Below are 13,954 nucleotides of genomic sequence, written 5' to 3'. Positions count from 1 at the left end.
TACTTTCCTGCAGACCTTTCCTCCTCAGTCTCCCAGTCATTTGGTAACTTCAGAACCTGAGTGTGGCTTCCTTCAAGACTGGCTGGGATTCCAGAATGAACCATAGGGATTTTTATTGCTTAGAAGAAGAGAATCAAATGAGTGTTGGACTGTTCCTTTTTCTTACCTTCTGATTTGAACTTGTCAAGAATATATTATCACTAATACGTTTTTCATTTATTTTTGTACTTTTCTGTGTGTTCTCAATTTTATTACTTTTGATATGAATACAGAAATATTCTAAATACTTAGATTGAAAATTATATAAAGGAGTCAGTACCATCAAATTTGCTTTATTCCTGCCTGTTTTTGAAATTTTTGTATTTGACTTCTTTCTTTTTTCTTCTTTTTTGTCACACCTATTACAAAGTTTCTTTTAATAAAATATAGAATATTATTGATCAGTACTTGAACAGTGTCTGCTGTTTTAATCCCTTTAGTATTTTTACATATTGTGCTGTATGTCATGTAATTATTAGATGTGAAAACTGTCTTAAGAATGTTCTAAAGCTAAGAGTGTTAAGCAGAATCAGTTTTGCTTTTTCTTCCAAGATTGCCAAGTTGGGTTTATGAAGAAGGAACGATGTTTTGCTTCAAAAAAGAGGTCTTTTATATAAATAAAGGACAAATTTATTTGGTACCATAAAGTTTAATACTTATCTCACACTTTTATTAAATAAAGTTTAATATTTGTAAGTTGAAATGAACCTGCTTTCCATTACTTTTTAGTATAACTTAAACTTGTGGCCCTTCAATTTGAAAACTTATTACCACATAAAGTTTGACTGTTTAAATTAATGAAATATTTAGTGAAAAAATGACAGTTTGGATATCACTATCTGTATATTTTTTTAAGAATAGGTTTTGCGAAACCTGTTTCAAACTTTTGAAGTTACATGATGCAGTGAAGGAAGTGTTTGAGAATTAAGAGGCATGGTTAAAAATTGGGCTTAGTTTTGCCCAGTGTTAACAATATTTCATTGAAAGTACTTTGTTTTAAACTGAGGCAAAACCCAAGCCTGTCTGGTTCCTTGCTGTATGTCACTTTCACATGTGAAGTTCAATAAGCTACTACATCTCCTTGGTGTAGTAAGTTTATTCACTTATAACATTGATGCTCTGGAGATGAGTCGTTCTGTTGACATTGGAGTAGATCATTTAGGAGATTATCCTATCATAACAGACTTATTCCTATGGAAGCTGATGGATAGTTGTTTATTCATTCAACAAATAATGTGTTGGTTGTGTTGATTTACTATGCTCTGAGGATTCAGTAGAGAGCAAGACAGAGCTAGTTATTGCTGTCGTGGAGGTTAAGTGCGACAGGGGCTGTCCCAATTGAAGGTCCAGTAATGGTACATAACTTGCTGTAAGAGGAATGGATAGGCTTTCTAAACAAAGTGACATTTAGGTGAAGCCTGAAGCATGCACCCTGAGATTAAGAGGAAGTGGTAATTCTTCTCTCACCTAGACTACTACTTCCCAACTGGTACTCACATCCTCTTGTTTCTCTCTAAACTATTCATTTGTTCATTCCTTCCTTTATTCCTTTCATTTAGCAACTTTATTGAGTAACTACTGTGTATGTGCCAGGCACTGTTCTAGGCCTTTGAAATACACCACTGAACCAGGTAGACAGAGATTTCTCCCTTTATGGAGCTTACATTTTAATTGGATAGAGAGATGCAGAGGTTAGACAATACACATAATAATAATAAGTGAAGTATCTGCTAAAATTTTTCAAAATGCAGACAGAGCGAGGCCCCTCATTTCTTTGCTCTTCAGCTAGAGTTCAGATGTGATCTGTGAGGCCTGCTTCACTATATGTACTGTAGGCTCACTCTTCAGGCCCCAAGCACCCTGGCTGTGTTCCACCATACTGTCATTCGTTAAGCTTCCTTTCAAAGTCACTCTGTCTGAGGAGTTTTTTGGAACTCCGTTTTTGAATTAGAGATCCCCTGTTGTCACATGCCTTCTTCACTTCTTCTGTGTAACATGCATCTTGATAATGATTTCTTAGCCACCGTGCAATCATATTTAAGGCCTGTCTTTTCCATTGGACTATAAATTACATGAGGGCTGGGATGGTGACTTTTCTTTTTCCCTCCTGTGTCTTCAGGGCCTAGTTACATATATAATAAGAGTTGGTTTGTGAAAGTAGGTAAAAGAGAAGGAAGTTTTTGGCTCAGCCAAGTAGGATGTGTATAGGATGGGGAGAATGCCTACGCTTTGGGGTGGAAAGTAAAGTGCAGGGTGGCGAGGGATTGAGGATGAGACTGGTGGCAGGATCAAGTATTTAAACCAAGTTACACAGTGTAAATTTGGGTCTAAAGCAATGGGGAGTCAGCAAAAGTTTAAGCAGATTTTGGGAATACTAGTTTGGCTTGATAACATTTATTGCCCTGGAAATAATTAATTAGATAATTTGAATAACACTTTCAAGTGTGGTTGATTTAATTTTTAAATGACGATAGTAGTATGAAGTATGAAATTTTGATCTTTATGCTGAGAAAGCCCAACATGTACCTAAGGGTATGCAGTAATAAGAAAAAGTTCCCCCCTTTCCCCAACTCTCAATCCTACTTTTGAGCAGTAACTCAAGCTGAGTTTTTTGTATATGTTCATACATAAGCTTTTATGAGCATCCAAATGTGTTTTTCTGTCTTAATGTAGATAAGGTCCTATTTTATGTGTGTGTGTGTATGTGTGTGTGTGTATATATATATATATATATATATATATATATATATATATATATATATATATATATAATATCTTCTACAACTTGCACCCCACCCCCACCCAATACATACTGTTATTTTACACAGCTGTAAAGTTTAAGAGTTATCTTCTTATAACCTAAATCGGAGTCATCATTCCCCTGCATAAAGCCAAGGCATTAGAATTCTACCAAATCCCATAAGGCTGTGCAACAATAGGCCATGCCTTCCACCTTTCTTTAATCCTGCCGCTTCCACACTGTGCTTCAGTTTTTGCCTCTTGACCTTTTTTAAATTAAGTACCTTCTTAATCTAGGTATTTTGTGCAGGTTGTTCCTCCTGCCTAGGATCCTTTGTCTCTAATCTTCCCATGGCATTTAGCTGGTGTTTTTGTAGGGGACCAGAATTTATTATTGTCAGGTTTTAGTTTGAATTTTACTTCAGAAGGACCCTTTCTATCTGTGCAGTCTGTCTAAAACAGGTTCTCTCTTTCGCTCTCCCTGAGTACCGTATTTGCCGGCGTATAAGACGATTTTTTGGCCCTGAAAAATATGCCTCCAAGTGGGGGGTCATCTTATACGCCAGGTACACTTCAGATAGACTGCCCATAGTGCTTGCCCCGTGCCATAGTGGCCTCCCGATGCCCGCCCACTTCATTCCACATACCATTCAGGCATCAGCAGCGCTGCTGGGTGTATGGTCGGCTGTGTGCGATTTTGCGAGTGTGGTAAATTCGGGTTACCGTATATTTCTTTACATATGCATTGAAGATTCGCGATTTTGCGCTATCATGGTGCCTGTTAGAATGTTGAAGAGCTCGCACTTGCGCACTAGTGAGGTCCCAGGGAGATGCTGATGCAAGGGTGGACCAGACTGCTATAGTGACAGGGCGGGCAAACAGGGAGCAGGGACCAATCAAATCAGGCTTTGTATACAGCCAACAGCCAACCACAATACTGCACCATTGTACAGTACAGCATAGAAAATGTCGACCAGTCAAACCCCTATCATCCCTATCATGGCACCAGCCAAAAGAAAGAAGTATGATGCAAATTTTAAACTGAAAGTTATAAACTTTGCTAAGGAAAATAATAATTGTGCTGCTGCAAGACAATATGGAGTAACAGAAAAGATGGTTCGGGACTGGAAATCAAATGAGAAAGCATTAAAGAGTATGCCAAGGGATAAGTGTGCATTAAGAAGAGGCACCCCACACTGGCCAGAACTCGAAAAACATGTAGCAGACATGGTGGCTCAACATTGCCAAAACGGTTATGTGGTGACACGAAATACAATACGCTTGTTTGCACTTCAGTGGGCCAAATCAAATCTGATATTGTTTTACCTTTTATTTGGTGTGTGGAAGGTGTGCGGAAGAGGGGGTAGTCTTATACGGCGAGTATATAACAAACTCTGTATTTTGAGTGGAAATGTTAGGGGGTCGTCTTATACGCCCAGTCGTCTTATACGCCGGCAAATACGGTACTATTTTTTTCCATGTAACATTTATTTCAATTCTCAATTGATTCGCTTACTCTCTTCTCTGTTTCATTAGGCTGTAAATTTCATGAGGGCAAAAACTATTTTATGTAGTATTGCCCAGTAAATATTTATGGAGTCAATGTGTAAATGTAGAATAAGAACATATAGATCAGCCTCATTTTTTAAAAGGCTGCGTAATATTCCTTTTTAAAAAATAAGCGTTTCTTTTAGCCCAACTGATGACATATGCTGGGAGCAAGATCTCAAATGCTCCCTATATTCCATTTTATATATGTACCAGGTATGGCACCAATTCCTTATTGAGGGCCATTTAAATTGTTTTCCTGAGTTTCATTTATCAGAACATCATCAACAAATTGAAAATAATAAATGTCTGTAGATCTTTCCGTGTGTATGCCTGTGAGTATATCTATCGGGTAACTTCCTAAAATTGAAACTGCTGGGTTGAAAGACATATTTCCTCAAACTTTTGAAAGATACTGACAGTTTCTTTTAACAAAGATTGCGCCATTTTAGAGTACACCAGTAGTGAGAGTAGTGCTTGTTTACCTTCAGATCATCACTGTGGAGTTATCATCAAACTTGGGCAGATGAGAAGTGCTGTCTCATTGTTTTAATTTGTGTATCTATAATTATGGCTGAAGTTGAACATATTTATTCTTCTTTTGGATTTTATTTCATGTAAACTTCTTATTTAATCCTTTACTCATGTTTCCTGATGATTGTTGGTCTTTTTCTTGTTGATTCAAATTTATTAATTTTTTCTACCTATGGCCTTATAGAGAAGTTATACTCTGTGATATGTCAGTTAGTACCATTGAATTTAGAGCTATATGGGGCTTTTTATCTCTCTAAGAGTAGTTTTATATAGCCTGATAATAAAACTAAATGTGCTTAAGAACATAGTGGAGCTGACGGTATTTAATAGTTTGTTGAAACTGATAATAGTTTTCTAATGTCCAGTACATATTATGTCCTCAATTAGATATTCTGGGATGAATGAATGACAAGTGAAAATCAATTTTTAAGGCAATTTGATTTTACTTGGAAGTTCATTTGGTAGAATTTGCTCTTCATAGTAAGAAAACTTCAGCATGCTGATTAGATAAAAGTCAAGATTGTTTTGTGGCAATGTATAGAAGTGTTGGATTTGTAGTAATTAAAGAACTTCTAGAGATTTTGCTTTGTGTAAGTATATATACTGGGGATGCCCAAAAAATTGTATACACATTTTAAGAGATGTTATCTATGCTCAAGCAGTAGTTCGCCATAATCAGAAGTGTCTGGACACTGATCGTAACCACTTTGAGCACCTCTTGTAATTGCAGAATTCAAACATGACTTGTATTCATCTTTCGTTATTGATTTATTACAATGAATACAGTTTTTTTCCTTTCTTAAAATGTATATTCATTTTTTTTGGCACCGCGCGTGCACACACGTGTGTGTGTTCATAATGTTTATAATATGTATGTCTAAATAAATGACAAAATACAACTAATGAATTCTATGAATTATCTTTTAACATGTGCCTGTTAGTTTCCTCAAGGTGACAAATTTTTTAGATAGCAGTTTATTTTCTCTCAGAATATCTTTTGCAAATATACAAGTACACTTTTGAAATAAAAGACATGTTAAAAGTTTCCTTCTAGGCTTCAATATAATCCAGTCCCCATCAGCCAGCACTCTTCCTGTATTTTGTTCGCGAGGCACTAATTGTCCGCATTTGGCAGGTTTAACACTTCCTGACAGAGAGGCTATTAAGGGGAAGTATTCTCCAATAACTGTCACTGGTTTGAACAAAGAACCTTCAAACTCAATGTGTGGAAACCACTAACATTCTTAAATGACCCTTTTCATGGATTTTTATCCCTTTAAGCTAAAATTTGGAGAATGTAGGGTCAGTGAAAACAGCAAGGTGTAATAAAGCAGTAAACCTTGATTTTTTGGGGAGTTTGAGTGGGAGGTATAGATTTATCTCTGACTTGAAAACAATTGTTATTTGGAAAATCTCATTAGCAGATGTGACTGCTTGGAGTAAAAAAAAAAAAAAGACTTAAAACTGATGTCGCTTTCAGGACCGCTTTGAACTTAACAAGCACCTATTTGTGGAGCAGACAGGCTAATGAAAGGAAATTAAATTTTTCTGACAACTTCCCCTGCCAACCTCCTTATCCAGGGGATGTTATTAGGTACTGAAGACTTTTAAGGAAGATTTTTTTTTTACTAGTCATAAATGAACCAGTTATAAACATGCCCTGCTCCCACTATTGGGGGAGGATTCTGACATGGTTACTCTACATTTTTAAAGTATTAGCCTTAAAAGCTTAAAAAATACCAGCCTGTACCTCAATATTTTAAAGTTATTTTCTAAAAAATTTAGGCATGCTTACCACTAGTGGTTTCAAAACATGAGTGTCATTCCTTGTGATAGTTGCTTTATATGTTACTGGATTATAAAAAAAATTAAATTTACTAGGAGTCTTGGATTTAACACCTTCTTTTCAGCTTTCTCTTTATTTTTTGTTATATGGGGAAATGTATCAGGAATGTCCTTTGTTGGGCATGTTAGCTCTGAGTTTAATGATCAATGAAATGGTTTAGACTCAAGGGAAGTTTTTGTCTTTTCAGTGGCGTGGTTGATATTTAGCAATAGCTAATCCTTACATTCATAAACTCTTACCTTGTCCTGTTTTGAAACGCATTTTCTTTCCTTGGCTTTTGGAAGTTTTCCCCCCACTAGTTGGCTCGTTGAATTTAAGGTTCCAATTTATGTAACAAAATATAACCGGTAAAGATAAAATACTGAAAAAAAAAAGATGAAATAAAAAAAGAAAAAAGCAATGACTATTTCTAGAGGAATTTTTTTTTTTTTTTGAGGGAACAATTGGCAATTCCTAAAGATCCTGGAAATTTTTCATTTCTGGAAAATCTATTGAGCTTCTCCCAAACAATAGAGAATCAACTCCCCCTGCTGTCAGAATCTAGGAAAACATGACATATAAATATCAGAGAGACAGAAACAAGCTGGCTGTGGACAAGCTTTAATGATCTGATTTACGATTCAGTATTGATTGTAAACATCTAAATTCTGCTGTTAAATTCCAGCAACTGCACCAAATCATTTGGCAATTCTGGTAGTGCTTCCTGCCAGCTCATTTCAAACTGCTTTGAGTTTCTTAATATAATAATGATGAGGTAGAATTTACATTCCACTTATGGTATTAATTTTACATTTCTCTGAATGAAAAGAGTTAGAAGGTTGTAAAATTGAACATTAAATGAATCAGAGGAGACAGTAGTGCAATATATGACTGCCCTAAAGACATTGTGCAATGGCTGATGGGATTAATGTTGGGTCTCATTTCCTGCTTTTACAGGATGCAGATGAAGCTGTCAGAATTGCAAGGGAAATTGGTAAGTTCTTAAATTAACTTTGGTAGAGTTTCTGTGTCTTTCAGCAGATATGGTTGAGTAAACATGTGATAAGGAATTCCCATAGAGCAAATAATATTTTAATAGTTTTACGTTTCTGATTAGTTGTTGCTCTGAAAGAATTTATCAGCTGAATTACCATTTTCTGTTATTAAAGTGAACTTTAAAGAGTAATTTGACCTTAATTTTAGCTCTTTTGTAAGATGAAATCACTGGATAATTAAAAGAAGGAATTATCTTAAGAATTCTTGAGATTGAATTAATGTAAATTTATATGTATGTAATTGAGTACAATTTATTAAAGTTAAGGACATATATGATTAAAATGATGATATCGTATTTGACAAGGCTCTTCAGGTTTTTACTTTTCCTAAGAAGTTAAATATCAGCTTAATAACTTTGCTAGGAAAGAGAAACTAGAATGTGAGAAATTAGAACCAAATATTCTAAATTGGATTAAAAGGTAAACTGAAGGACATTTTAATGACTGTTTTACTTGACTGTTTTAGGTATAATTATACTGGGCCAGTGTTTCTGAACCTTTTATTTTCAAAAATATTCCTGGAGCTCATGACAACTATTGTATTTTCAATATCTGCTAATTAAGATAATGTATAAGGGCATATTGTTACTATGGTTAACAATGTTATTAAATAACTTCACAACTTTATTAATCAAATGAGTATTTGTATATATTTGACAGAAATTTGTAGCTATATGAGAGAAATTATATTGGGTTGTCGGAAAAGTCATGACATATTTTTTTCTGTTTTTCGTTGCAAAAATGCATCATGACTTTTCTGACAATCCAATATAATGCTTTGTAATCAGGAATTCACCGCATCTTATTATTCCTACGCTGATAGGGCCAAGCTTTTCAGCCTCCCACCTTAACATTTCTGTAGTTCTGTTTTCTCATTAAGATTGGTCATTTAGAATCATTTCATTCATTTGGAGAGGATTTGGTTTGGCAAAGTTTGCATAGTTGTGATATGTAGAAATATCTTTTTGGCTTGAAAGTGACCACTTCATTAGTAAATATATTCTTTGCAACAGGGACAGTCAAACTTAGCAGTTCCTAAGTGATCTAAAAAGAGTGTTTGGCTTGTTGCATCCCTGTTTCTCATTGGGTCTTGCTAAATTCTCTGGGTTTGGCTCATTGTAAGTGTGTTTTGTTGTTTGTTTTGCAAATAATTTCTCTCACTAATACAGGTCCTGGATTTAAGACGAGGCCCTAGAAAATTGTATTTTATCCAACTACAGTGTCTCCTAACTAATAATTTCTTCAGATTCATCAACATTTTCAAAAAGCATTTCAGTACTTCAAAGGAAGATTTGATAGATTGCTGAAGAAGTTAGTACACGGAACTGATTTGTGGTTTCTTTCTTTGAGAAAATTAAAAACTTCTCTCTGTGGTTTGAAATTACTGTCATTCCTCAGAGCCTAAGAGGCGTGGAGCATTCCCACTCACTGGCTTTTGAGGAGGCTTTCCTAAAATTAGTTCATTTTATTCTATTGTATACTTTTAGATTTCAAAAGTCGTCGTTCTAGTTCTAGTTTAGATACTATTGTTATCTACAAAGTAGGATAGAATAATACTGTTAACACAATAGTATCTACATAAAAAGGACAATATTTGGCGGAATTTAGAAAAATAAAAAGGGATTGGAAGAAAATCTTGAATTACATTGCAGCGCCACATTTTGAATTATGAATCTTCAACTCGAGCATTTCCTTTGTATAAATGGCAGCTGCAGACTACTTTGCTTGCTTTCATGTCTTGTCTTCTATCTTTTAAAGATAGTATGTGACCTTTAAAATAACCAGTGAGTCATGATGGGACTCAGACCGGCTCTCATCACTTGTTTTTTTTCCCCCTTAATATTTTAATGCGGTGCTTTACCCCCTTTCAGTGTTTTACTAATGAGGTCACCTAATTCAGTCTAAGGCTGTCTTTATATTGGGCACATCCTTTAGGACTGCCCCTCCTTTCCTATCTTCTAATTCTTCCCCAGTTACTTTTTCGCATTTGTGACATAAATGATTGCAATCATGGCTTTTTAGTATAAGAGTGCTAGTGGTTTGCTCATGTTGAAAGAAAGGGAAGCCATAAACTTGAGGTGAAATAAAACATAATAAAGAACTAGGGTCATCAGCTTTATAAAGCTTTTGGAATTTCCCTGAAAACCCCTTCTGAATCACCATGGAAACCTCCCATAAAACCTTTTTTCCTCAAGTGCCAGCTTCTAAAATAAATGGAATTACATATTATTAAAGTCTCTTGGTTTTCCATATTGTTTGATGATTCAGCAGTTTTGTTTTTTATTAATTTTATTGAGATATATTACATTTTAACTGCATTATGATTTCGATGGGCCTTTGTGAGTTCATCTAAGAGTTCATCACTGATGCCACGGGAATATATGTTCCTAGTTCCAAATAACTGAATTATGATCAAACCTTCGAACCTATCCATTTGTGCTGTGATTGTCTGTGTGTCATACCTACTCGTAGATTTCTCTGTTTGACTTCTGTGTTACATGGTGAAAATGAAATTGGTCATCTTTTATGTGGTTCCCTCTTCTCACATCTTTACCTCTCTTCTGGAAACCGGGCTCTATGCTGTGGAAGGAGGAAGCTAACTGCTTTGAGCATTGATGAATTAGAGGTCTTTTACATAATAGTAGCTCTTGTTTATGGAGCATTCTTTCCATGTAGCAGGCACTTTGTGAATGTTATTTCTAATGCTAATTCTTGGGTTAATTATTTTCATTTACATTTAAGAAACTAAGGATTAGAGATGGTAAGTAATTTGCTCAAGGTCACACAACTACAGAGTGGTGGGCCTGCTTTAAATTTAGGTTCATTTAGCTCCGAAAACCATGGATTTTTCATTATACTTTGGCTAAACTAATGGGATTAAAGGATGAGAGCTAAAATTTGAGTCACCACTTTGTTTAAAATACTGTAAGGCACTTAAGCATGTTATATGTGGAATTAAATAGATAGCCTCTTATCAATGACAGGTGAGAGACAGTTAAGACTTAATATGTTACTTCCAAGTACTTGTTGTTTGGTCTTCCTTGTCTCCCTCATTCTTGATCCTGATTTTGTTTTTTCCTTTGACTTCTCTAAGTTTAAAGATACAGGGCTCTTGATCCCCAGTTTATCTTTAACCCCAGAGATAGATAACAGTAATCAGTGACCTTGATTTGCATTAAAGTTTGATCTTTTTACTGGATCAAAGATCCTTAATACAATCAAGCCAAAACTGATTCTTAAAAGGAAAAAGAAATTGTAAATCTAAAACCTGTCCTTTAAGCACTTTCCGTCTATTCTGATTCTTTTGCTTGTCTTTCTTACAGTTGCAAATCATGCCTGATTTAAATAAAATTTTTTTGATCCTCAGGTCCCCCATACTTCAAACCTGCTTCTTCCAGTTTCTGCATCTCAGTAAATGTCACTCCATTCATTCAGTTACTAAAGCTAAAACCCAAGATCTATCCTGGTGCCTTTTTTCCTGTCATCCTATTGTCAGTCTGTCAATAGATACTGTCAATTCTTCATTCAAAATATCTCCCATACTGACGACTCACTATCTTTTCTACCAACACTCTCCTCCAAAATACCATTGTCCTTGCAGGGACTATGACAATAGTTTCTGTACTTCTTAAATACTTCAAAGCCATTCTTCACATAGCAGTTAGTGTGATATTTTAAAACTCTAAATAACAAGATCACATCCATCTCATCCCACCCCATCCCTGCTTTAAACCCTCTAATGGATTTCCACTGCACTTAGATAAAAATCAAAATTCCTTACCCTGGCTACAAACCCCGAATGATTTGGCACCTGCCTTTCTCTTCAATCTCATTATATACTACGCTGTTCCTTCAGTCACACTGGCTTTTTTGAACACACCAAATTTCAGGGCCATAGAATAATGTATTTTTTGGAGAGGGAGAGGAGCCTGGAATACTCTTGCTGATATCTTCACATGGATGGCTCCTTCTTACCTTTCAGATTTTGGCTTAAATGTCATATCTTCAAGAGAAGACACTAATATTGCCACTTGGTCATTCTATTACCCATATTCTAAATCTTTGCATAGTATTCATTTCTGGATATTTCTCTTGTTTGTTAACTCTTCCCTCATTATATTATTTTGAAAAATTTCAACCGTATAACATTTTGAAAGAATTTTACAGTGTGTACCTGTATACACAACACCAAGATTCCACTATTAATCTTTTGCCAGATTTGCTTTATCACTTTTATCTACGCATTTGTTAATCCATCTCAATATAATTGGGTTTCAAAGTAAATTGCAGATACCAATGTACGTCCCACTAAATACCTCAACATACTTCAACATGTCATTAACGGAATTCAATATTTCTATACAGTTTTACTCGGAGAAATTTATATATGGTAACATGAACAAATCTGAAGTCTCTATTAGCTTATTCTGATGTATACATACATCTGTATAACCCCAAACCCTACCAAGATAATGAATATTACTGTCACCCCAGAGCATGAGAGAGTTGCCTCATGCTCCTTACAAGCCAGTCCTCACCCCACCATGTCTAGAGACCACCTGTTCTAAATTTTTATACTAAAGATTAAATTTTTAAAAATTGAGATAAAATTTAAGTACTATAAAATTAGCTTTTCAAAATATATAATTCAGTGGTTATTAGTATATTCCCAAGGTTGTGTAGCCATCACCACTGTCTAATTCCAGAACATTTTCTTTACCCACATAAGAAACTCTGTATCCATTAGTATTCATTGATTATCTCCCCAGTCCCTGGCAACCACAAATTTACTTTCTGTCTCTATGGATTTACCTACTCTGGATATTTCATATAAATGGGATCATGTAACACGTGACCTTTTTTGTCTGGTTCTTTTACTTACAGTTATGTTTTCAAGGTTTATCCATATTTTAATATGTATAAGTATGCCATTCCTTTTTATGACTAAATATTCCATTGTATGCATAGACCACATTTTGTTTATCTAGTCACCTACTGATGGACATTTAAGTTGTTTCCACCTTTTGACTATTGTAAATAGTGCTGCTATGAACATGCGTATATATGTATTTGTTTGGGTACTTGTTTTCAATTCTTTTGGGTATATACCTAGTTGTGGGATTGCTGGATTATATGGTAATTCTATGTTTAACTTTTTGAGGAACTGCCAGAGTATTATCCATGGCAGCTGAACCACTTTACATTCCTTCCAGCAATGTATGAGGGTTCCAGATTCTCCCATCATTGACAACACTTGGTATTTTCTTTTTTTTTATATTATGGCCATAGTGGTATGTGTGAAATGGTATCTCACTGTGGCAGATATTAGCAGAATGGATAAAAAATACCCAGCTATATGCTGTTAATAAGAAACTCGCTTTAGATTCAGAGACAGAAATAGATTAAAAGTGAAAGGATGAAAAGATATATCCCATATAAATAGTAATCAAAAGAGAGCTGTGGTGGCTATATTAATATCAGAGAAAATACTTAAATCAGACTTCAAGCCTAAAACTGTTACAGGAGACAAAGAAAGACATAACTGATTATTATAAACATATATACACCAAACAGCAAAAACTCAAAATATATGAAGACAGAATTGACAGAATTGAAAGGAATAGACAATTATACAATAATAATTGAAAACTTCAATACCATGCTTTAAATAATGGATGGAATATTTACAGAGAGAATCATTAAGTAAGTAGATCTTGAGCAACCATTAGACCATATATATATATTATATATGCATACATACAAACAAATATATATGAAAAACACTTTATCCAAGAATAGCAAAATATACATTTTTCTCAAGTAACTATTTATTAAAAGCAACAGTAAAAGAGAGAATGATTCAGAATTTTGAAAGGAAAGAAGGAAATAATTTCAAAATGGACAAGTATCTCATAAAGTGCATTCCTTGTCTTGCAGTGTTCCCAGTACATAGTTTGATGTGGAAATATCCCCTTGCCCCTTTTATTTAAGTATCTTGATGCGTTGCACTTCTCTTAAAATAATATGAGATTCCCTGCATCAAATAATTTCTTTTATCCTTGCAAGTAATTGTTTTATGTTCATTTGGTTACTATTTTATAGTAAAATTGACCATGGGTTCGTTTCCTTTATGTATTTAAGACAATGCTCATTACATAGTATGTATAAGCAAGTGGTTATTCGGTAAATGAATTCAAATAGAAATTTATGTATA

The 13,954-nt window shown here is 34.7% G+C and overlaps 1 protein-coding gene across 1 annotated transcript in view; it reads left to right on the top strand.

Annotated features, from left to right (window-relative positions):
* Positions 1 to 13,954, top strand: part of PCCA (propionyl-CoA carboxylase subunit alpha) — a 353,425-nt gene that overhangs the window by 105,931 nt on the left and 233,540 nt on the right. Inside the window, exon 8 of the mRNA XM_019663655.1 lies at positions 7,643 to 7,679. Coding sequence (XP_019519200.1) covers positions 7,643 to 7,679 — 37 coding nt within the window. The remainder of the gene's footprint in view (positions 1 to 7,642; positions 7,680 to 13,954) is intronic.

This window comes from Hipposideros armiger, unplaced genomic scaffold (genome assembly GCF_001890085.2).
Source record: "Hipposideros armiger isolate ML-2016 unplaced genomic scaffold, ASM189008v1 scaffold_397, whole genome shotgun sequence".
NCBI lineage: Eukaryota > Metazoa > Chordata > Mammalia > Chiroptera > Hipposideridae > Hipposideros > Hipposideros armiger.
This window is presented reverse-complemented; position numbering and strand designations above follow the sequence as displayed.